The sequence below is a fragment of the Gobio gobio genome, assembly GCF_949357685.1.
Source record: "Gobio gobio genome assembly, chromosome: 25".
NCBI classification, from domain to species: domain Eukaryota; kingdom Metazoa; phylum Chordata; class Actinopteri; order Cypriniformes; family Gobionidae; genus Gobio; species Gobio gobio.
In genome coordinates, this window is record NC_137121.1 from 18,872,740 (window position 1) to 18,896,891 (window position 24,152).

The window sequence follows — 24,152 nt, forward strand, 5'->3', positions numbered from 1 at the left end:
TTGTTTTTAAAGCACTTTTTTTTAATAATCATCAAATATAACATTTATAATTGTTTTATTAAAAATACATAAAAATTGAAGAGCCGAAATCCACGGATGCTTCAATATAATCATATATTATACTTATATTCTCTTGCTATATGAATAAAAACAACAGAAATAAAGGATCAAAATAATCATAATCAGTTTATTTTTTGTATGAAAAATTTGTGACATCAGTGTAGCTAAAGCAGTGTAACATGACACTCAAAAACGAATAAACTGCTCTCATTTTAGGAAAATGCGCAGAAAATCATTGTATGAAATCCTCCCTGAGAGGTTACTGTCAAAAAAAGATGTGAAATGATAGAATTCTTCCTCTGACAGATTCACGCTGTACTGTCTCAGAACCTAAAAAAAAAACATCCAAAAAGTTGCATGATTAAATACAGGACGTGAACTAAAAAGTGTTTTTTAATGGGATCATTCACCCAAAAATGAAAAATAGCCCATGATTTACTCACCTTCAAGCCATCCTAGATGTATATGACATTCTTCTTTCAGACGAATACAATCGGAGTTAAATAAAAAAATGTCCTGGCTAATCCAAGCTTTATAATGGCAGTAAATGGCAGCCCAAAAAAGTGCATCCATCCATTATAAAAGTAATCCACATGGCTCCAGGGGGTTTATAGAGGCCTTCTGAAGAGAATCGATGTGTTCGTGAAAAATATCCATATTTAAAAAGGTTATAAAAGTAAAATATCTAGCTTCCGGTGGCCACCTTCCGTATTCAATTTAACGCCTGTAGCGCCTCACGTAGTTCAAAACGCTACGTCCGACATCATCGTCACACCAGTTACGCTTTTTTTCTACGCTGAATACGGAAGGCGGACACCGGAAGCTAGATATTTTACTTTATAACGTGTGAAATATGTATATTTTTCTTACAAAAACCCAACAATTCGCCGTGTGGATTACTTTTATAATGGATGGATCCACTTTTTTTGGCCATTCACTGCCATTATAAAGCTTGGAAGAGCCAGGATTTTTTTGTATATAACTCTGAATGTATTCGTCTGAAAGAAGAATGTCATATACACCTATGGCTTGAAGGTGAGTAAATCATAGGTTAATGTTCATTTTTGGGTGAACTATCCCTTTAAGTATAAAATAATGCCTTGTACCTTTCTAAAGTCCTGAAGAGAGATCTTTCCAGTGCGTTCTTTATCAAACGAGGTGAATTTTTGCCTTATCTGCCTCCAGAAGAGCTGGATAGGCCTGGAAATTCTCAGCATGGCTTCAACACACTGACCACTAAGTGGACCGGGACTCATCTAAAGGAGGAAGTCAGAAAATGCTGCATGAACTATAATGGCCTATGTGCTGTCATCTTGAAATGGCTGTAAATGCAGTGAACTCACTGGTGTCTTGGGGAGCTGCAGTTTGAGTCTGTTGGATGAAGTCTTGACCTGAGGGCCGAACATGAGCACAAAGTGCCGCAGGAAGTCCGGGTAAGAGAGACGTCCGCTGTTTTTGATGTCATATTTGACAGCCAGCTGCTCAAACTCAGGTGGACTCAGCTCAATATGGAGGCCCTGGAGTATCTCTGCAAAGCATCAATAAAACAATATCGTTTCCATTGTCATTTGCAATTTTTCATTATTATTAAGGGTCCCACACTTTTTGACAAATACATTTTTATAGTAATTAATCAAATGATAAACTATATATATATATATATATATATATATATATATATACTAATATGTACCTTTTAGGGGTGAGTAAGGTACAAAGATGCACCTTTTCACTTTTGTACCTTAGGGTACCGCCCCAGTGACAGCACTGTACCTTTTTTTTTTAGTGTATATATTTTTTATTTATTTATATATTTTTATCTAACATTTGGGATCAGTAATATCTATCAGTATTTTTGAAAGAAGTCTCTTATGCTACATCCAGGCTGCATTTATTTGATCGAAAATACAGTAAAACAGTAATATTGTAGAAATATTATTACTATTTAAAATAACTGTTTAAGATTATAAATTATAAAATAAAATTATAGAATTTTATATAATCAAAATACACAAAAATTATATATTCTATTATAATAAATAAATAATAAATATCCAATATTATTCAGAAAAAAAATATTTTAAATGCATTTATTTATTCTCTCACACACACACACACACACACACACATATATATATATATATATATATATATATATATATATATATATATATATATATATATATATATATGTATATGATTAATAATAATTATATAATAAAAAAAAAAAAATTAAGAACATTTTTATAATTACATGACTTTACCATGATTTTTCAGTTGCTTTTAAAAAAAGGTTATTGTATAATTATTATGCAAATTATATATGATATATTATGAAATGTTATATATATATTATAAATATATCATATTTATTATATATATATATATTTATATATATATATATATATATATATATATATATATATATATATATATATATATATATATATATATATATATATATATATATATATATATATATATATATATATTAAAAAAGATAATTTGTTTATATGTATATAAAATCATTATAATTCAATAATAAATCATTCAGACCTATCTGCAAATAGTGGCACTGTGGGAACCCTGTATTTTATGGTTGAAATGTGCTGTGACTGATAAATGGAAAGAAATCTGGCTCTCAAACATGTACCTAGGAATAAATCCACATCTATCTCCCCTGTTCTGTCAGGATCCGCCTGCCTGCATTTCCTCTGGATGTGCCTCCAACAGTCCTGGATCCTGGAACGCACCTTCATCTCCACATCCTCACAGTTCAGCAGTGGCGTGGACCTTCTGCCCGCCGTGGAGGGCCTCTGAAGCCGCACTGAGACTGATGACTGTGAGATACAAATGACACTGGAGACACTTGGAGGGTGGAAAAAAACAACATTATCAAGTGAAGTAAGTAATGCACTGTACTGTAGAGCGTGTAAAGGTGCATGGTGCTGTTTGGGGGCGTCTGAGGGATGCTGGTCTCTCCAGTGTTGATCTTGCTGAACCTGGTAATGATTTAGCAACCTTTTCCAGGCCTTTCTGTTCTCCACTGAATTTTTTCAGGAACTCTCGATATTCCAGGTTTCCAAAGCCATTAACTGGTAGCATTTTCCACAGGTTTTGAAACTGAAAGATTTGATTGTGTTTCAAGCAATTGAAGGAACTATTAAAGATTCTCTGTGCTACACTCTTAAATACAAGTTTCTTTATAGTGGAAAAAGGTTATTTTAGATTTTTTTTAATGTTCTTCACACTTACAACTTTTCACTGAAAAGAACCCAAGATGGTTCTTCTATGGCATTGCTGTGAAAACCGAGTGTACTGGAAATTACCTGGTTGTCGGTAAGCCTCATGAAGTGACGATCGCAAATGGTCTTAAAGTCCATTTTGGAGATTGTGTTTATATTGGCGTAGTCGAGGTCCACCATCTCCTTTGTTATAGTGTACATGCGGGCCGACACAACCTCCTGTACCCGCCTCAAAATGTCAGAGATGACTAAAGGTCGGGTCTGATTAGGAAAACGCATCTTGTGGATTTTCTTCAGCCATTCATCTGCTCTCTGTTACATTTAAGAAATAGCCATTTTAATATACACCATATGTAACTAAGACCATTCTACATTATGGTGATTTGATTGTGTGCAAGAAGTAAAAACTCAACCATAAAACAATTTCTGACCTCTTGAGTGTGGAGGTTGAAGACTTGGAGAAATTCCTTCCAGTCAACCATAATCTCCTCTCCTTCACTCAGTCTCATCTCAGACAGCAACTTCCTGAACTGCACATCTGAGAGACGCATGCAGAAATGATCCAGAACTTGTCGAAACTCTGTTTGTGGTATCATACCATCTCCAGTCTGATCAAATGCTGTGAAGGCCTAGAAAAGCAAAACACAGGGGCAGTTTTTTTTTTTTATCTAACGTTTGTGATCAGTAAGATTTAAAAGAAGTCTTCAAGGGTGCATTTATTTGATCAAAAATACAGTAAAACAGTAATATTTTCAAATATTATTACAATATACAATTTAATTCAAAATCAAGTTTTAGATTTTATTTATTTAATTTTAGATCAAGTTTTAGTAATTTGTTTTTGTACGTTTTTTAAATGTCTATATAGTTTTTATTATTTAATTATAATTTTAGTAATTTTATTCTATTAGTTAAACTATTTGAAAATGAGAAATGCTGTATTGACAACAAGCTGAAATAAAATATATATTTTAAAATATCTTTTCAATATTACGTATATTTTATTTCAAGCAACAAAAATATTTTTCATGGTTTTAGTTTAATTTAACCCTGTTTGGCGCTCAATAAACCTTTCTTATTATTTCAATGTTAATATTTTTGTGGAAACCATAATACATTTTTTCAAGAGTCTTGTGAATAGAAATTTGATTGAAATATAAATCTTTTGAAACATTATAAATGATCAATTTTATGCATCCTTACTGAAGAATAAAATAATAAAATTGTGTTGAAAAAAAAAATACAGAATGTGGAATTGGAACATGTTCATTTTCTTTTCAAGATTTTGTAAAATATCTTCTTTTAATTTCACAAAATAAAATAAGTCATACAGGTTTGGCGAGTAAATGAACTATTCCTTTCAATCAGGATTTTTTAGCTGCACATCTCTATAGCAATATTAATATATTATATAAAAAGTCTGTACCTTGTAGAGAGTATCTGAGGAAGCAGTAACCAGCTCCTTGACTGTCTGTATGGCTCTGTCTGGGCTCAGCTCCACAACAGCCTCCACTGGTTCTGGAGAACCCATAGACGGGCTTTGAGGAGGGTCAACTGCAGTATCACCAGAGACTGGAGGTCCAGTGAGATGTTTTAGGAAATCAAGGTATGGCAGCTCCTTCAGGCAAGCATCAAAGCCAAGGCTGAAACATAAAGAGAAAAGAAGAAGAAGAATGCAGTGGCTGACAACACTTACCACATTTTGAGTAAATGAACATGTTTGTAATGGAGGGTTACAGTTTCAGTAGACATGTGAGCTGTGTTTCTGTTAGTTGAAAGCCATGTCTGTGCAGGAGAGAGCGCAGGTCTGTCACAGTCACATAACCATCTTTGTTTTTATCCAGAACCACAAGGCTTCCGCTCACACTCTCAAAGTCACTCCCGATCCACTTCCTTCAAACGCAGATAAATTAATGTAACACTGTAAGTATGAGGAGAATGTTTTCATCCATTTATGATTTGATAGACAATTCTCACCTAATATTGTGTAGCATAACCTCTAGATCAGGTGTTGTGGAAATCACCCTCTCTGTGAGCTGTTCCTGAAAAGCGTCTTCATCTGATGTGGCTTCAAGCTTTCTTGAAAACTCTGTCTGAGTGAGGAAGCCCTTCCCCGCCTCATCATATCTGTGTAAGATTTTTTTAGTTTTATTTACAGCAGATATCATCTGAAATCTCTGAATGCTTGCCATATATGTATTTTAGTTAATGCCATGCTAATACTGATTCTGGATCAGCTGTTCAATGCCTTTAAGAATGCATACACACATTAAAATGAAATAGAATGTCAACGAAATTGCTTACCTGCACCAGAGTTTTTCAAGCTCATTTGGTGTGATGGGCATGGAGTATTTAAAAAGTAGCCGCTTTAGATCATTTTTGGTCACGAAGCTTTCACCATCGTCACCCAACTGGCAAAAGGCCTGTCGACCCAATTAAGTGGAAAGTTTAGTTTAAAAGAGCACTCAATAATTTTTACCTCAGGGGTCTCCTCATGTGAGCCGCCATTTTGAGTTCACCTGAACACTCAAATACTGCTCAGTTTATATGGCTAAAAACAAACACATCTTGCAATAAACATGGCTGACTGCTAATAATGCATTTATACACTGATTTCTACACTTTCAAAAAGCTATATTTTTGCATTATACTTTATCCAAACCACTAGGTGTCAGCGTACGTCCAAGACAACTTCCCTTTTAGTGAGTATGAGGGGTTTGCGGAACAAAAGTGGGCGTTTCTAAATGTTTTCAAACTGATGGGTGTTTATAAACCATACAATGAAAATGATCCCCTTCACCCGACCCGACCCCACCCCTAAAACCCTACCCACACTGTGATGTGGGTAAATCAGGTAACACAGTGAAAAACTCCCTCTGTTTATGGTCCCGCCAACTGATCTAGAAACTCCTATTAAGAGACCTGGGCTGCGTTCCACTCCACTTTTAGACACACACTTGTGAACTTCCCTAAGCACTTCCCCTCGGGGGAATCCCTGCTGCCATTTTGAAGTGCGTTCCACTTCGTGAAGTGGACGAAGTGAAGTTTATATGGACAGACCCTCGTTCCCTCGATTTTGACCAAGGGAGCGAGTCTACTTCATATGTACACTTCAGGCTGCTTAATATACCACAATGCAACACGATTGTGACGATTTGAGTGATTTACCCCACCTCAAACAACTCAAAGATATTTTTATTATTTTTAAAAACATTTAAAACAACCCAAACACACCTATATACAGAATAGAATGCTGCATTAAACAGTTTTGTAAAGGAAAATAAAATAAAATAGTGGATTCCAAGTGGTCAGGACGTTCCGGTTCAGTATAGCAAAGGTTCCGCCTGTAGTGGGCACTCATGCAATGTAAGCAATGATGCACATCCGAGTGAACGAGACGGAGGGCATAATAGCATAATAAAAATGAACTGGAACGCAGCACCACACTTGCTTTTAGTGAGCAGGACAGGATGGAGATTACCTTTGAGAGCTCTGAAGGTCTTTTGTGTGCAATGGCTGCTAGATAGTCATGAACTTGTTCACATGCATTGTCAAGACACCCGTCTCCTCTGAAAAACATGAATTCTGAGCTGTTAGCTTTACAAAAACAGCTAAGATAAATGTAATGATTAATTCCAGAGAAGTAAAAGGTTCTTACAAGGTGTTATCATAGTGATGTGTTTTCATCTTGCCACTAGAGAGGACTTTGTTGTAGAACTCAGTGTAGTTGAGTGTGGCGCCAGGCGTAAGGCCCAACAGGTTGAGCAATCTCTGATACTCTCGCTCTTGGGTTACAAACATCAGGCTGTCAAACAGAGCCCTGAAGTCATTCCGATTAACTATACCATCTCGGTTCTTGTCCATGAGACGGAAAGCAGTCAGAGCATCCTGTCAACAAGAGCAAGTTAAAAATGTCTCAAACAATGGGACATATTCTGCTTTTTGCTTTTTTGAAAAAAGTTTTTGCTTTTGATACCCCGTGATATTCCTTGATCCTCTTTTTAAGTTGACCAAGACAATCCTCTGCAGTCAAAAGCGTGGAAGTTTGCAAATTTTTTGTCTGTCTATCTTTGTCCTTTTGTGGTATCGTTACTTCTGTGGTGAAAAGAAATGAGGGAAATTATGTTGCCAGTTTGTGCCATATGTTTTTGTTAAAGGTCCCATGGCATGGATTTTTTATTTTATTTTATAATGTATTCTGAGGTGTACTTATATTGTTAGTATGATTTTACATCATAAAATGTCATAATTTAGAAATAAAAGGCATTTTTTCTATACTGATGTTTGCCCTGTGGCTGAATGCCCTGTTTCAAGGGGCGTGTCTGCTGTGAGACGTCAGTAAAAACGCCCACTGTTGTGATTGGCTGACATCTTTGCATTTTAAATGAGCGGAGGGGGCGTGGTTTAACGAGGTCTACGAGGCACAAGGCTGTGCCAGAGAGACGGATGTCACTTCTCATCAGTTCTCTCAGCACATCTCAGTTCAGTGAACTGTTGTAGTTACTAGCATATACTTCAATGCCCGAGCCTTGGCGTGCGTGAAGTTTATCTCTAAAGATGTGGCTCTGCCGATGTTGAGCAGAAACTCACGACTGTATGCACATTTTAGAACAGATAGACGCGACGAGGACGTACAAAAACACTGACTCACAAGATAGAAAACACTGTTCTGTCGGGAGAGAAGCCGCAGCACGAATAATAAAGTTCTGTGTGAACTTGAATAATTAGCTACACATCAGAAATCACTGATCACAGATCAGAAGGAACTGAAAAAAGACTTCTGTTTTCATTTGTACATCCAAACACTGAGAAACTGCCAGCATTCACTCGTTCACAAGCCATGATCTCTCGAGGACAAACAAATATGGTGCTCGCATGGGCGTACCAAATTCTCTGGGCGGAGGAAAGGGAGGTAACCATTCCTGTTATGATGTCATAACAGGAGAATTCAAGATCAGCTCGTCTGGGCTGTCATTTTCTCAAAGGCAGAGAAAGACAGCCAGAACTTGATTTACACCCATCAAAATTTCTAGCCACTTGGGGACAATATTCAGGCTAGGGGAACTCATATTAATGTTGAAAAATCTCATAAAATGAAAATTTCATGCCATGGGACCTTTAAGAAAACAGATTGTGTGTTGTGAAATATCAAACCTTCATATTTGGCCACAAAGTCGGTAACAGAAATTGGACCCAAATTAAAACCAAGAGACTCAATGAGCATCTGAAACTGGGGTCCTTCCAGGAAAATGCCACAATTATCCAGAATCTAAAAGCAAGAGTGACATGAATCAATGTAAAGAAATCATTTGTTTCAGACATTGCATGAACGCTGCAATCATATTGTCGGAATTACAGTACCTGTAATGAGTTTCTGACTGTGACGTCAAGTAAAACCAAAAAATATACAAAATGTGTGAGCAGATCTCAGGCCCATACCTTGCAGAAATCTCTCAGAGTGAGCACTGCTGTTGAGTTTTTCCTGGTGGACATCAGAAAGTCCTGAAGGGTTATCCCACGCCTCTGAAGCCTGTCCTTGAGTTTCCTCAGGACAACATCTTTTACTGCTTGTGCTTTTATGTTCAACATGCAGGCTTCATGTACATTTTCCTTCCTGTAGTATACCAAAAAACATTTATCATGTGTGATTCCTCATCATATTGTATATCACTTCTCGTGTTCATTGATTATACAGACCTCTCAATGATACTGATGCCCTCATTCTTCTCTGGAGCACCCAAGCTTGTCAAAAACAGCTTGTAGTTCACACCTCCACCCTCCAAAAATGGTTCACAGAGCCTTGACAGCAAATAGGGGAAATTAGTCAGTATCCAGAGGTAAGACTGAGGGCAGAAAAGTAAGACTCACTTGCTGAAGTGCTGTTCTGACAACGGTAGTCCGTGTTGTTGGATCAATCTCCTAAGGTCTTCCGGTGGGATGATGTCACTCTGGTTTTGGGTTGTGTTGGTGATAGATTCGATCAGCATGTCATAGTTCTCAGAGAGCTTCTCCTTCAAAATCCCCTCCACCTGTAGAAATCATGTATGGAAAGGAACTAGTATTGGCAAGTGATTCATTTTTATAATTTTTAAATATACTAGTGGTGAATTAGACTGCTTTATAAACCAAAAATATTGGGGAAAAAAAGGAAAATACTGTAAAATTACTGTGCAGGTTAGCCTACTCACTGCATTCCATGTTGTTGTTGCTGTGGAAGGCGATGTGTTTTCCCATGCTGGAGTCTTTTTATTGAGCTTTGGTGTCTGCTGGAATTAATGCACACAACAATTTTAAATTTGTGAATAACCTCTATATGGAAGAATCTGTCAAAACCTGTAATAAACAAATAATAATAAATCATATTTTTCCTAAAGAAAAACAACAACATGTACTATTTTGCAAACGTTTTATTCATTCTGACATGTTAGGACCCAGTGTACCCATCAATCCTCATTACATCAATGTCTTTCTCAGTATTTTGTTTTATTAATTTTGTTTTTAAGTTAATTACATTTTGCAGCAACGAGGATTGGGTAAAATTAGCTTAATTGTCCTAAAGATAATGTCACAATGCAAAAATACTAAGGGTCCTAATAAAGTTTAAATATTTGTTATTAGAAATAAAAATATTAGATTTTTAGGGTAATATGTGACCCAGAAAACTCTTCCTAAAATTCACCTGCAGGGATATTACAGTACAGCAAAGGTTGTTGTTTTTATATTTTCATTATATATATAATACTACTGTGCAAAAGTCTTAGGCATGTCATTATTTTCACCCCAAAAATGGTTTTAAGCCAGTTATTTAAATATTTTGCTGTAGTGTTACAGTAGGAAGTATCAGTTTACATTTCCAAACATTTATTTTGCCATTAATTGTAATAATCCAGTAAAAAAATGTAATGCACAAGGAGTCTGACAACAGCCGGTATGCTCCACACGGAGATTTGATCTCACTATCATCAAGTCTGTCTGTGAATACATGAAGAAACAGAAAAAACTGAGACAGACTAAACCCAGAAGAACTGCGACCGTGTCTTAATTAAGCTTAACTGTCCAAAAAATAGTGTCAAATGTCATAATACCACAATTGGCCTATGGTGATGGAGGAAGTCCAGGAATTGTTGGTAATTTATGGCATCTGTACGTTCCACATCCAAGGTATCAGCAAGAGCTATGAACTGCTCATCGGTCAGATGGAAATTCAGACTCTCCAGAGCCCTGCATAGTTCATCTCTACTGATAAACCCTGTTCTGTTCTGCAGAAACAATGATCATTATTATGAATATCTGTGATTTAAAGTACTCAGTTTGATTTACAACTATTTATCACGTTTTCTGAATCTCAAAACATACTTTATCAAAGTCCAGAAAGGCTTCTGTCAAAAGAGGCTGATTAAGTACATGATTAAGTCTTGTTAGAATTGCTTCAATACTGCATGATTCTGGAGTTGCTGGAGCAGAATCTTTCCTGATTGAGACATTACAAATATTTGCATAATCAATACAAAGCATATTGCAGCTGTGTGTTATAAATAATATCGATTTATAGGACCCAAACAATAACTGTATGGCCAACTTACTGTGCAGTTATGACATCTTTAAACAATCCAAGAAATATTCTCCATTGCACAGGCTCTGTGCTGCTCACTCCAAATCTGTGACAATAAATGATCACTAGATGAATTTCAGAACTGCAATCTCGTAAACACATACACAATATGTTCGAATCTACCTGTTTAATAACTCCCTGAAGATATCGTCATCCATGGAAAAGAGGAAATTACTGAGGACAGATCTGAGATTCTCTTGGGAGACAAACCCACTGTCTGTGGTGTCAAATGCCTGCAGAGCTTTTTCAACAAGGATATGATTTTTCTTGATCTGCAAATTGGCAATCAAAGTAGAAAACTGGTTTTAATGAAATGCTCATATATATGAGATGAAAAATGATCTGTCATACTCACTTTGTTCAAAAACCTGGTCTGGACATCATCCAAGGTGTCCCTGGATTTGCCTGAAAAAGCCCTTACGCTTGTCTTACTTTTAGGTCTTGTTGTAGTGCGGCTGACAGCATCCCAATTCAGTGCTGAAAACAGGTGTAAATAAGAGAAACAATTGCATAAATCTGAGCATACATTTTCTGATTTGCCTAAATGAATCATTATTTTATTATTATCTTTTATATTACATAATTTATTTTGCATAACGGTACCCAGTTGTATAGAATCTGGTGCAATTTTACGATAGTTTTCACAGTCAACCCCAAGCTGCTCAAGAAACTCCTTGTAAGATATAGTGTCGGCATTATTCACGCTGTAATGTGACCATAGCCTGGAGAAAAAGACATAGACACAAAACACTTAGCATTCTGGGAAAAACAATAACACATCAAGAGAGTTTCATTAAACGGGAAAAACCAGGACCTGTGGAATTCCAGCTGACTCATGGGAAAGCAGTATCCCTCTAGCACTTTACGCAGCTCATGTTGCTGTATCTGTCCATCACTGTTGTAGTCAAACAGCTGAAAAGCCCTGGTGATGTTTTTCAAATTGCCTCTGATCTGAAATGATGACAATCATATTACACAGATACTAGCATATACAGATAAATATGTAAAATGCATACCCTATCACCCACACCTTATCTTTCAGACGACACTGTAGTTCTCCAAGTGACAAGTTTCTGTAACTTCCACTCCTGGATGGGATTCTGTTAAGAGATTATATATAGTATGTATAAAGAAATATTATACACTACCGTTTAAAAGTTTGGGGTCAGTTTGGTGTTTTGTTTGTTTGAAAAAAAAAAAAAATTAAAGCCGCAATATGTACTTTTTTGCCGCTAGAGGTCGCTTATTCGGTGTAGCTTGATGGCAACCTTGATTTCGTAGAGCTTTTATTATGTCGCAGACAAAAGGCTTCTTCCGGTCATGCGTATGTGGGGTAACGCAGCACTGTTTTATCATATTAGATACATTTGAGTGTGTTGGAATGATGTTATAATGCTACTCTGTGTGTTCACTCAGCGGCTACTACACTTGTCACACCGCAGTAAGCTAGATCAATATTAGGCATGGTAAAATCTCTGTAAAATCAAGAAAGCGAGATTTAAACAATAAGACTAACTGTGTTGAGCTATATAACAATGATTTGTTTTCTGTTGATGAATGTATCCAAACAGTTGCTCACCTGTCTAATAAAACACGTAATATATATATTAAAGTGTCTTTGGTGTTTCCATGGTTTTTACAATCGAATGGAAATCGAGGGTTAAAATTGCTTATCTATCTGGATATAAACATTCTTGGAAACATTTGGGATAATATAAGTACACAAGTCAACAAATATATATAACATTGTTCAAGTGGTTTTTGGATATTTTAGTACAAAGATTGTACATATTGTGCCTTTAATACTTTTATTCAGCAAGGACACACTAAATTGATCAAAAGTGTCAGTAAAGACATTTATAATGTTACAAAAGATTTCAATTTCAAATAAATGCTGTTCTTTTGACCTTTCTATTCATTAAAGAATCCTGCAAAAATATCATGGTTCTCACAAACCCACAACATTGATAATAATATGAAATATTACTCAGTATATTAAGAATCATTTCTGAAGGATCATGTGACACTGGAGACTGGAGTAAAATTGTTTTAAATTGTAATATTTCACAATATTACTTTTTTACTGTGTTTGTGATCAAATAAATGCAGCCAACATTTTTTTTAATATACAGTAGTTGATAACTTAAAGGGATAGTTCACCCAAAAATGAAAATTCTGTCATCATTTACTCACCCTCAAGTTGTTTCAATCCTGTATGAGTTTCTTTGTTCCGCTGAACACAAAAGAAGATATTTTGAAGAATGTTTGTAATAAAGCAGATAGAGCAACCATAGACTACCATAGTATTTTTTCCCTACTCTGGTAGTCAATGGTTGCTCTATCTGCTTGGTTACAAACATTCTTCAAAATATCTTTGTTTGTGTTCAGTCGAACAAAGAAACTCATACAGGTTTGGAACAACTTGAGGGTGAGTAAATTATGACAGAATTTTCATTTTTGGGTGAACTATCCCTTTAAGGAAATACAATAATTGAGAAAATATCTACAAAAGCATATATTACCTTCCCACAGCAGATGAAACCTTGCAGTATCTTCTGAGAAACTCCATATAGGGAATTGTTCCATTTTCTCTTAAGTCAAGCTAACAATATGTTAATGGAGTTGAAATAAGTGAGAATATAAAACATTTAAAATAAGAAACCACTGCCTCAGTACCACAAGATAACAATAAGTGCACTGAAAGTGGTGACTGTTGTAATTCTAAATGAACACACCTCAGCCAACAGACCCTCAAACTGAGACTCGGTGATCGGAACAAGAAAGCCCTCAATGACACGTCTGAACTCTCCTTTGGTGACAGTTTTGTTCCCTTCTTGGTCAAAGGCTTCAAAAGCAACCTTCAAGTCATCTTTTCTGTCTTTGACTCTCTCCAAGAGTATGTTCTCAATGTCCACCAAAGAAAGGTTTTCATCTGCCACTGACTGCACAGAGGAGGCTGTAAAAAAAGAGTAGTAAATAAAATAGAACATCTCCTCAACAAAATGCTTTTCTATCATTACCATGATAATACAAACTAAATAAACAGCATAAACTCTACCAGAGTCCGATTTGAGAGTGTTCCTCCTTGAGAATTCTGCTGTGGACGTTCGAGACGAACTCTTAGGTCTAGGGATGATGGCGAGCCCTTGTGTTATAGGCCTCAGATCTATATGGCCAGAGACTTGAGGCATCTCTGCTGAGGGTGACACCTGAATATAACCATATAATATTTTGTGATAGATAACTTTTTAAATAGTTTTTGTTTCCTTATACATTTTTTTCCTTTTTTAATTGTAGGCTATATATATATATATATATATATATATATATATATGTATATTACAAAATATTATAATGTTAATCTTTTAACGTACACATTCTTTTATTATTTGAAACAATTAGAAAGTATTTGATTAAGCTTTTATTAAGGACCAGTAGCGTCATACGAGAATCTATTTCCTTAGTAGTTCAACTTAGTCATTATTCTTTCAAATTATATTAGTAAAGTGTATTTTTACTAACCCAACTTTCCACAGCTGACCTCGGACGCATTCTTGTGTTAAATTCGTATTTAGACCATCGGTGTCCAAACTAAAGACGACAACTTCTGTTGCCAGCCAGTCAACCTTTGTAGCCAGTCGAGGACGCTCGCTGTTCCCATGGATATGTCAACCATGCGTTAGCCTCGCCTACTGGAACCAACCAGCTGTAGGTTGTACAGAAAGTTGTACTGAAAAAGCGAAAAAAAAAATTCACAAAACATTTTTGTAAAACATTTTTGTAAATAGCCAATACAAAAGAATAAGCAGTGTAGATTAATATGGATCGGCACAAAAACTGAAAATAGCGACGAACATGACGTTGTTCTGTCCTCCTCAGCAAAAGCAAATCATCATTCTCGATGGGCGTGGTTACCAAGTGTCATGGCGGCCGCCGGGAGATTATTGTAGTGTGCCAGAGTCAGACCGCGGATTGTCCTGCTTTAGACTGAACTGTGTTTATTACCATATTGGGAACGTTTGAATGTAAACAGGCTTTTAAACATGGGGACCGTGCATGCCAGGGTAAGCGCCTTTTTTCCAGAGTTGTCGGAAAAGCTAAAGCAATGACCTCTGAACAGAGTCTTTGAATGACAGGCCGAGGATGACGTTTTGTACTACACAATGATCCAGATTAATTGTCAGTTAAGATATTAAATCAGTTTTGCACATATAAACGATCACTCTCACTTTACACAGACTCATGTAGCAATCGACTCATACAATATTTAACGTTACTTCATTGCTTTTGTATATGCACACTTCTATAGTATCTATTGTAGTTTGACGTATTCTATGTGATCCTAAGATAAGTTTTTGAGAAATCTGATTCTTTGAGTATGCTTTATATAATAGCACTATAACTCATTGCTACATATCTGTTGACACAGAGTCTGGACCCCCTTCCTATGCAAGGACCTGAACTGGGGGTTCAAGCAGATGACATGGACCTGGGGGAACCAGAGCATGAGGAGAAACAGGAAGTTCTTGAAAATAAAGATGTAAGATTGATCTTGATTAGTTTATCCAGTGCTTGCATACATGTAGTTTCATATCAAGCATATTGTTTATTCTTTATATGTATTGTTTAGGTTGTAGTACAGCATGTACACATCGATGGTCTCGGAAGAACAAAGGAAGACTTTTTAACGTATGAGATTGCAGATGTTTTCCGTGCCAAAAACTTGATTGATGTGAGTATTCAAGTTTGCATTCACTTTATATATGTATATATTATATAACTATATATAATACTATAATTATATAATATATATATATATATATATATATATAGATGTGAACTATATTCAAATTGTGTTTATATGTACAAATTTGTTATAGGTAATGAAGAAGTCTCATGAGGCCAGACAGAAACTATTGCGTCTGGGGGTATTCAGACATGTGGAAGTTGTCATTGACACTGCTGAAGGTACAACAATTATGCAAACAACCAATAGCGAATAACCAATAATGAAAGTGTTGCATTAAAATCTGACTTTCTCTTTAAAAATGAGGTACTGATGCGCTCCCTAACGGACTCGATGTGACATTTGAGGTGAAGGAGCTGAGAAGAATGACGGGAAGTTACAACACCATGGTTGGGAACAATGAGGGAAGCATGGTGAGCTACTGATGAGCTGCGTCATCACTGCTGGCTGTGTGTCTACAATGAAAAACTGACATCATTTACAAGTGTGGTTCTGCTTCTCATCTCAGGTGCTGGGTCTGAAATTGCCCAATGTTTTTGGCCGTGCAGAGAAGCTGACCTTTCAGTTCTCATATGGAACTAAGGAAACCTCATATGGCCTGTCATTCTTCAAGCCCCAGCCTGGACACTTTGAGAGGAAGTATGTTTTTTGGCCTTGTAGTGAAGATTTCTATTTACAATTACATTTCATTTAGTTAGAAATGTCATGTTGCCCAAGTCAGTCATTAAAATGACCCTGTTATGCTTTTCCGGATATTACCTTTCATGTAGTGTGTAATATAGGGACATCAGTAGTTTCAGGCTTACTTCCTGCATAAACCTTTGTATTTGCATAATGCCAGTCTATGTTCTTCATTAGCTGCTTCTCCACTGTCAGGCCTGTGCGAGCCAGGGCTTTCAACAGGCCGGGCTGAGCTAATAGCTGTAGCAACGAACCCAAGACCACTGCATTTCCACTGTCGGGCTAGAAGCTCTGCAGCGTTTCTTAACACGCCTCTCTGGAACAACGTCACACTAACTAGCGAGATCGCAAAATGAACATTATAAAAGCGGATGCTTGTTGGCATTTTTGTTCTTTACTTAAAGTTTTAAAACTCAAGCATCTATGTTTTACCACAGTTTTACAATAACAAGTGATACGTTGATCATAATGAATTCATTTGTGTCAAGATTGCACATTAGTCACAGAAATAAATGATGGTATTTACTGTCAAAATAATGGTATTTACTGTTACTTCACAAAAGAAATGGGGCGTACTTATTCTGTCGCATCTGTTTCTGTTTATTTGCAGTCACAGGGCTGTATGTTTGCATCACATTTAGAAAGAACGATCATTTCTACACATTTTCGACCAAAAATACGACCTGGGGAGCTTTAGCACTCTCTCCAGTGACAGTCCCAAAACAGTTATATATCTTGGATATATGTCTTGAACCGAAAATGTATTTTATATGTGGAGCTAAATATGGATATCAGACAGTCCGGTATAAAGAGACGAGACGTACTGACAGATAAAATAAATACACGATTCTGATTTCTTCAAGCGGTCTTATTTACCATGTTTACTATGGTAATGGTTAGCACACATAGTCTTTTTTTATTGCAAATAATTATTTGTGCCTTATAGGCCTGCCCTACAGTGATCAGAATCCACATCAGATACTGTAAACCAAAGTTATTCCAAACACTCGCTGCTGTCTGAAAGTGAGTTGAGCTAAAAATTTTAAAAGTCTTTAATGCTGATGTAAGCTGGTATAGGAAATCATCTGTGGCGCTGCCCGCTTTTGGCCCGACATTGGAAACGTGGCCTATTGGGAGTTCGCGGAATCGCGGGCAATGTCAACTCCCCTCAAACACTGTAGTTGTAGCTGAGGCATGGTAGAGTTTGGTTTGTGTTGTAAAGATGCTGTTTTCTGCACCGTGAAAGCAAATCCACTTTGCATGCAATTTGAAAGGATGAGGATTCGCGCTCAAATGGATATGGTAATCATAAACAGTATCATTACTGTTCATTTACAAGTGCTGAGATATCCTCCGGAGCTGAAATTCACATATGGTAATGGGCATTTTGTTTCCAACACGCATTGAAAGCAGTAAGCCAATCAAAATAGCCTGGGCCATCTGACCAATCAGAGTAGAGTAGACCGATCACAACAGACTGGGCCATCTGACCTATCAGAGCAGAGTTGGCTCTCAGAAAGCAGAGGTTTAGAGAGACAGAATCTTTTAATGAACCGTTTCAGACACTGAGGAACGAGGTTATGCTGCAATTGTATATTATGAGAACATTTAAATTTTATTATACATTTTTAATATTATAAGAAAATGTTTGACCTTGGATGCATGTAAAACTATTGTAGAAGAACAAAATTAGGAACCATTAAAATAGCATGATTTAAAGTCAAGCACATTTCTTTCTCACTCTTTCAGCTTCTCCATTAACTTGTATAAAGTCACGGGGCAGTTTCCATGGAGCTCGCTCCGAGAAACGGACAGAGGAGTCTCCACAGAGTTCAGTGTAATGATCATTTATCTATTTTCATTAAGGCATTTATTTATATTAAGGTGTTTATTTTCTCCTTAACTAAACCAATATTATTTGATGTAATATAACTTTAGTAGATTAAAAAGTCAATAGTTTTAGTATATATGTAAGATATGATCTAATTTATTTGTCCATTGTTTGATCTATGATCCCTAGTTCCCCATCTGGAGGACCAATCACACTTTGAAGTGGGAGGGTGTGTGGAGAGAGCTGGGTTGTTTGGCCCGTACAGCCTCCTTCACTGTCAGGGAGGAGAGTGGCCATTCCCTAAAGTCCTCACTTTCTGTATGTCTCTTCTCTGAATCTTGGCTTTGTTATTAAACTCATTGATATTTCATATCCGATTTTGAATATGATGTTTTCCTCACAGCACGCAATGGTCATCGACACACGCAATTCTACCATCCTTCCAAAAAAAGGTGCCTTACTGAAGATCAACCAGGTTTGTTTGTTATCTTTGTAAATGAAAGGAATAGTTCATCCAAAAATGAAAATACTACCATTTACTTCATTTTTAATGGCTTGTCAGGAACTGGCAGGCTACACCGGAGGAGATGTCAGTTTCCTGAAGGAAGACTTTGAAATTCAGCTCAACAAGACTCTCTTCTGGGACTCGGTGAGATGCTTTGGAAAAAAACTATTACTTATGTCTGTTTGTTGCAGTATGTAGTAATATTTAGAATTTATAGTATTCAGTCATATTGTGAATGAGTTTTTATATTTTATTTGAGTTATTTTATGCATTTAGCAGAAGCTTTTATCCAAAGCGACTTACAACTGGGGAGTCAGGAAGCGATCCGTCATGAAGACTCGAATAAAAACAAAAAGTGCCTGAAATACTAAGTCTGTGTCATTGCTCAGTGTAGCACATGCTAGAGTAGGGAGGGAAAAGGGGAAGAAAGAGGAAAAGAGAGAATTTTTAAGTGCTCACGGAAGATTGTCTTTTGAATGTTGTCATTGATTCTGCGTTTCGGATGGCGGAGGGAAGATGGTTCCACCAGCCGGGAACGTTGAATGAAAACGTTCTGGAAAGAGATTTCATGCCTCTCTGTGATGGTACCACAAGCCATTGCTCCTTAGCTGAGCGAAGGCTTCTGGTGGGGGTGTAGACTCGTAGAAGCGAGTCAAATTATGCAGGAGCCAAGCTCGTGGTGGCTCTGTAAGCAAGCGTCAGCGCCTTGAACCTGATGTGAGCAGCGAGTGGTAGCCAGTGCAGAGAGATGAAGAGAGGTGTGATGTGGGTCCTTTTGGGTTCGTTGAAGACAAGACGTGCTGCTGCGTTCTGAATAGTAGGGGTTTTTTTTTAATTTAAATGTCTTTCATTTTTTATTAATGATTATTTTGGTATTCGTTTTAGTACACAACCCAAGACAAACGAAAATTAGAAATGTTTCTTTGGCAACTAACTTAAATAATATAAGTATATTATCATTAATATCCTATAGTATTTATTAATATTTTGGATTATTTTTTATTTTCATATTTTCCATATTTATTTTAGTACTTTTGTTGTTTTATCATTTCATTAGGTTTTGATTTTGTATTGAAATATGTCTGCTTAGTTTTTATTACTTCAACTTAAACCAAGCATAGGCCGTAAAAAATTTTGGCTTTATGGCATAAAATATGGAATATAAGCTTTCGTAGGCCCGCACACGGCGCTGACATCTTGGGACAGAGTCTGCGCACTAGTGATCTCGGGACCGGAGTCTGCGCAGTAGAGAGCAGGAAGTAGAAGCGCGATTATTAAAAGCCCGCCCACACTCTCACAGATACAGAACAATTCATTATGTTGGTGTGAAATAAACAGTTATAGAAATGTAGAAATTAAAGCTAAAGCTCCAATCTCCTCCCAAAAATCCCGAAAAAAGTCTGTTAGTGCCTTAGTGACAACTTCACTCTGAGAAGCCGTCAATCTCAGCTGTCAATCATGAGGCCACACCCCCCGTTTATATAGTATCAAATAACTAACTAAAACAAAACTTTTTTAAAAAACAAACACTTGAAATGAAATCATCGTGATAACTGCCTAAAATGACAGAAACCATCTTTAGGAAACAATTGTTTGAAATGTAATTTGATCGTTTAGTGTGTCTCGCGTCCATTATAATACACGGAGAGGTGGGGTTTAGGAGTTATACTGGGACCAGCCACCGGGGGGGGGGCGATCGAGGCGCAGAGGCTTCAGTTTCTGAGAGGAGTGCTGCAGGCTTGGAAAACCTTTTTTCCTTTTGGGAAACAAAACATTTTTGGGAGGAGATTGGAGCTTTAGCTTTAATTTCTACATTTCCATAACTGTTTATTTCACACCAACATAATGAATTGTTCTTCATCTGCGAGAGTGTGGGCGGGCTTTTGATAATCGCGCCTCTACTTCCTGCTCTCTACTGCGCAACTCCGGTCCCGAGACTCGGTCCCAAATCTGTGCAAGATGTCAGCGCCGTGTGCGGCCTCCGAAAGCTTCAACTCTCGTCAGCAGAAGTACTAAACTAATTGAAAATTAGGAATATTTCCTTGGCAACTTATTTTATTCCAGTTAATTTCCATTCACATTATTTTAATTAAAGTAAAAAATGTTTTATAGTTGTAGTTAATGATGACAACACTGGTTTATCTGGTTGTTTTAAACACTTCAGAGTGCTTAATCTAAACCAAAATTAGAAATGTTTCTTTAAAAAAAAAAAAAGATATATTTTATTTTATTTCAATTAATATGCTTTCTAATTTAGTAATTTAATCAACATAAATGTTTTTAGTTTTAGTTAACGATAAAAACATTGGTTTATTGATGTTTTAAACCCTTTTGGAATGCTCCGTTTGCTGATTTTCGTCTCTTATAGGTGCTCTCTACCTCTCTGTGGGGTGGTATGTTGCTGCCCCTTGGAGAAAAGCCATCCTGCATCGCTGACAGGTTAGCAAATTCCCTCTCTCATTGATAAAAAAAGACCCACAAACACACAAATTAATAGTGGTTTTGTCTTTAAACATGTATTTAGGTTCTATTTGGGTGGTCCGACCAGTGTGAGGGGCTTCAGCATGTACAGCATCGGCCCTCAGAGTGAAGGTAAATGACTCTAACCATAGACCGTAAAAACAAATACGGACGATGCACCTTCACTATGTTCCACTGAAAAAAAGTGAAGCCGCCAATGTCCGAATATGGCACTGACATTTTGCGCTGATTTGGGACCTGAGTCTGCATTGTAGTAAACGCGGGACACTCAATTTCTTTATATATTCATAACTACGGTTTGTTTTTTCTCACTTCGGTGACAGGCGATTACCTCGGTGGGGAGGCGTATTGGGCTGGGGGGATTCATCTATACACCCCTCTTCCATTCAGGCCAGGCCGAGGCGGCTTCGGAGACCTTTTCAGGACACATTTCTTCCTCAATGCCGGAAACTTGTGTAACCTCAACTATGGTAAGATAGATAATGCTGTGAAGGGCAAAGTTCTCCTTTTGTTTAATGAAACATGCTTTGTTTTTACTTACATTTGTTGCTGTACTTTAAATCGTCCACTAGGGGAAGGGCCGAGGGCACACCTGAGCAAACTGGCGGAGTGTATCCGCTGGTCTTATGGAGCGGGCCTTGTGCTGCGTCTGGGGAACATCGCTCGTCTGGAGCTCAACTATTGCATTCCCATGGGCGTCCAGAGCGGAGACAGGTAGACAATCACAGACACTCACACACAATCAATCACTAATACACAAGTGATACACTTTTAATGTACTAGCATTTCTCTTCTCTTATTATGAAATAATGTACTGATGTGTTTTGTATCTTAGGATATGTGATGGAGTGCAGTTTGGGGCTGGAATCCGGTTCCTGTGATTCTTTGTACTTGTGATTTAAGGATATTCATATGATTCCACTTCAAGCTGCAAAATAATGCAATGAATGTTGGCCAATTTTTCAGTGTTGGCAAACATGCTAAATAAGGAAAACATGTTTAAAACCAAAACCAAAACATTTGTTAGGAATCAAGTCTGCCTTTTTCAACTTATTGGCACTTCAGTTGGGAATATATTGAACATCAGTGCTCTTATTGTCATATTTATTTGTCAGTGTTCAATAAATAATGTCTCTGGCCTTTATTATGGTTTTGTGTGTGTGTATAACTAATTTCAAAATAAAGGAATCTTCGATCATTTAAAATAAATGGGCTTATTAAGGTAACTTGTATATAAAAACAGAAAAAGGTTAGAAAGGATTCACACTTGCTGTACTTTTTAATCACACAAACACCAAGTCCATCTTCATTCGCTATCACGTAAAACATTTTTCAACCATTGTCAAACCATATTTAAAGACTATTGGTAATGTATCAATAATAAACATACATATACTAAAATACACACACATATAAGTCTGTTAAAAAAATTATTAAACTGTATCCATCTTACACAGCATATGAAATGCTTTTCATTAGAGTTTCAGAAAATGTGGCTCAATGAAAAACGTTAAGTAGCAACCATCATGAAAATAAACAGCAGTTTAGCTGCCACTGCTCTGTTCGCTTTAAAACATTCATTTGTTCCTAAACATATAAAAAGAATTAAGAGAATAGCAGATCTGATGTATAACATCAAGTCACATGAGACAATCAAAGATTTTATCTCTCGCTGTCACTCCCACTGAGAAAAATATAATCTGTGCAGTGTCATAGTGAGTCCAGTAGGGGGCAGAACTGCTGTGTATGAAGCAAGCTAAAGGGATAGTTCACTCATTTCTGTCATCTTCATGTAGTTCCAAAGTATGACCTTCATTTTTGGGTGAGCTATCCATTTGAATTCTATGTAGTATAAACCTGTTTTTTTGATTGAATTCCTCATCCTAGAGATCAACAGTTGATCATCAAAAGTGTCCTGTTTGTTGTTCTTTGGGTCCAATGTAGGATAGCGGTCATGGCAGAAGGAAGATATATTTTTATTCAGCGGAGAGCCAATGAGATAGCCAGACATATGAAGTACAGTGTGAGAGATACTGCTATACTGCATGCTCCGCCACAATCCTTGGCATTTTCCTGTAAGAGCACAACACAACAAAATGGTAATTTGTAGTTGGTTGTACTTGGGGAATGCGTATACAACTGTCCGTAAATTATTTATTTGCCAAATGACGGTCATTTTCAGCAAATCTGTGCCAGTTATGGACGCATCCAGATCTTGATTACTGAAAATTACATATGAAAATCTAATTTGATTAAATCAAATGAAAGAAGGTATATATTTTCATGTTTTCTCAAGCAAAGCAAATTCTGAAAGTGCATTAAAATATATCTTCTATATTTTTTTCAATATTTTTGTAAAGTATATACAGTATAACATGTTTTAGATGGAATATATATTAGTACATTTTGCTCATTGCTATGTAAGTGTTATATTGGTGCATATAAGCAAAACCGATTTAAAGTCCCTTTTAGTCAATCATTTTATCCCTTAAAACTCATCACCAAAATTTCCTGTGAATTCATATCTTAAAATAGTTTGAATGTAACTCTACACCCTTGTTTTATTTGGTGCAAATGAGACCCACCTCCACTCACTCACACCAGATCAGAGATCCACTCACCCAACTTTACTCAAGTTACTGTAGTAAACGCTGCACAATGGTATCGCTCTTTTCAACGTCGGACACATAACAGTAATTAATATGATTAGCCTTTTGCTTGACTACATAATCAAACAGCTAATAATGTGTTGCTAATATTACACAAACCATGTTCCCGTTCGCCTTATAAAAATCAGCATCCTTAGAAACGCTTTGAACATCATAGAATGTCAGTGCAGAAAGGCATTTAGTTCATCATAATTTCATATACATAATTCATCCGCTATATTACTAAATCAGGGCTCGACATTAAGCCTGTTCACGTGCTTGTCCTTCGGACAAGAAAATCTGTCATTCACTTGTCCGAGTAAAAGATTTGTTTGTCCGGAT

At 36.7% G+C, this 24,152-nt stretch overlaps 3 protein-coding genes across 7 annotated transcripts in view; 1 reads left to right on the forward strand and 2 right to left on the reverse strand.

The window, feature by feature from the left end:
- Nucleotides 1-168: 168 nt before the first annotated feature.
- On the reverse strand, nt 169-14,539 carry efcab6 (EF-hand calcium binding domain 6). The gene is made up of 30 exons (XM_079809255.1): nt 14,440-14,539; nt 13,976-14,126; nt 13,653-13,873; nt 13,440-13,519; nt 11,948-12,017; nt 11,732-11,868; nt 11,521-11,639; nt 11,273-11,394; nt 11,041-11,189; nt 10,889-10,963; nt 10,662-10,776; nt 10,391-10,564; nt 9,174-9,334; nt 8,999-9,104; nt 8,745-8,915; nt 8,460-8,574; nt 7,282-7,400; nt 6,964-7,193; nt 6,787-6,874; nt 5,610-5,728; nt 5,283-5,432; nt 5,043-5,198; nt 4,732-4,948; nt 3,737-3,934; nt 3,390-3,617; nt 2,983-3,183; nt 2,714-2,900; nt 1,404-1,588; nt 1,167-1,316; nt 169-390 (listed from the first exon to the last, which is right to left on the reverse strand). Exons 1-30 carry the CDS (start codon nt 14,467-14,469, stop codon nt 268-270), a joined length of 4,347 nt encoding a protein of 1,448 aa, XP_079665381.1. The 5' UTR covers nt 14,470-14,539; the 3' UTR covers nt 169-267.
- A 272-nt stretch (nt 14,540-14,811) lies between these two features.
- Nucleotides 14,812-22,363, forward strand: samm50 (SAMM50 sorting and assembly machinery component). The gene is made up of 15 exons (XM_079808965.1): nt 14,812-14,981; nt 15,347-15,457; nt 15,548-15,649; nt 15,798-15,885; nt 15,971-16,077; nt 16,173-16,303; nt 18,095-18,182; nt 18,366-18,494; nt 18,580-18,651; nt 18,739-18,825; nt 21,050-21,120; nt 21,206-21,273; nt 21,486-21,632; nt 21,735-21,876; nt 21,998-22,363. Exons 1-15 carry the CDS (start codon nt 14,961-14,963, stop codon nt 22,041-22,043), a joined length of 1,410 nt encoding a protein of 469 aa, XP_079665091.1. The 5' UTR covers nt 14,812-14,960; the 3' UTR covers nt 22,044-22,363.
- A 52-nt stretch (nt 22,364-22,415) lies between these two features.
- The window catches only part of cacna2d4b (calcium channel, voltage-dependent, alpha 2/delta subunit 4b), a 46,207-nt gene continuing 44,470 nt past the window's right edge, over nt 22,416-24,152 (reverse strand). For 2 of the 5 annotated variants that reach the window (XM_079810283.1, XM_079810287.1), the window contains one exon: nt 22,416-23,235. In XM_079810283.1, coding sequence (XP_079666409.1) covers nt 23,143-23,235 — 93 coding nt within the window. In that variant the 3' untranslated portion in view covers nt 22,416-23,142. The remainder of the gene's footprint in view (nt 23,236-24,152) is intronic. The other 3 variants (XM_079810286.1, XM_079810285.1, XM_079810284.1) reach the window with 2 other exon arrangements.

Coding starts and splice junctions, on each gene's coding strand:
- efcab6 (XM_079809255.1), bottom strand. CDS start 14,469: ATGCGTCCGAGGTCAGCTGTGGAAAGTTGG. Junction 12,018..13,439: donor GTTTCATCTGCTGTGGGAAG/GTAATATATGCT, acceptor ATCTCTTAACAG/AATCCCATCCAGGAGTGGAA. Junction 10,964..11,040: donor TTCAGGGAGTTATTAAACAG/GTAGATTCGAAC, acceptor TTATTGTCACAG/ATTTGGAGTGAGCAGCACAG.
- samm50 (XM_079808965.1), top strand. CDS start 14,961: ATGGGGACCGTGCATGCCAGG. Junction 15,650..15,797: donor GTGCCAAAAACTTGATTGAT/GTGAGTATTCAA, acceptor AATTTGTTATAG/GTAATGAAGAAGTCTCATGA. Junction 21,121..21,205: donor CCATCCTGCATCGCTGACAG/GTTAGCAAATTC, acceptor ACATGTATTTAG/GTTCTATTTGGGTGGTCCGA.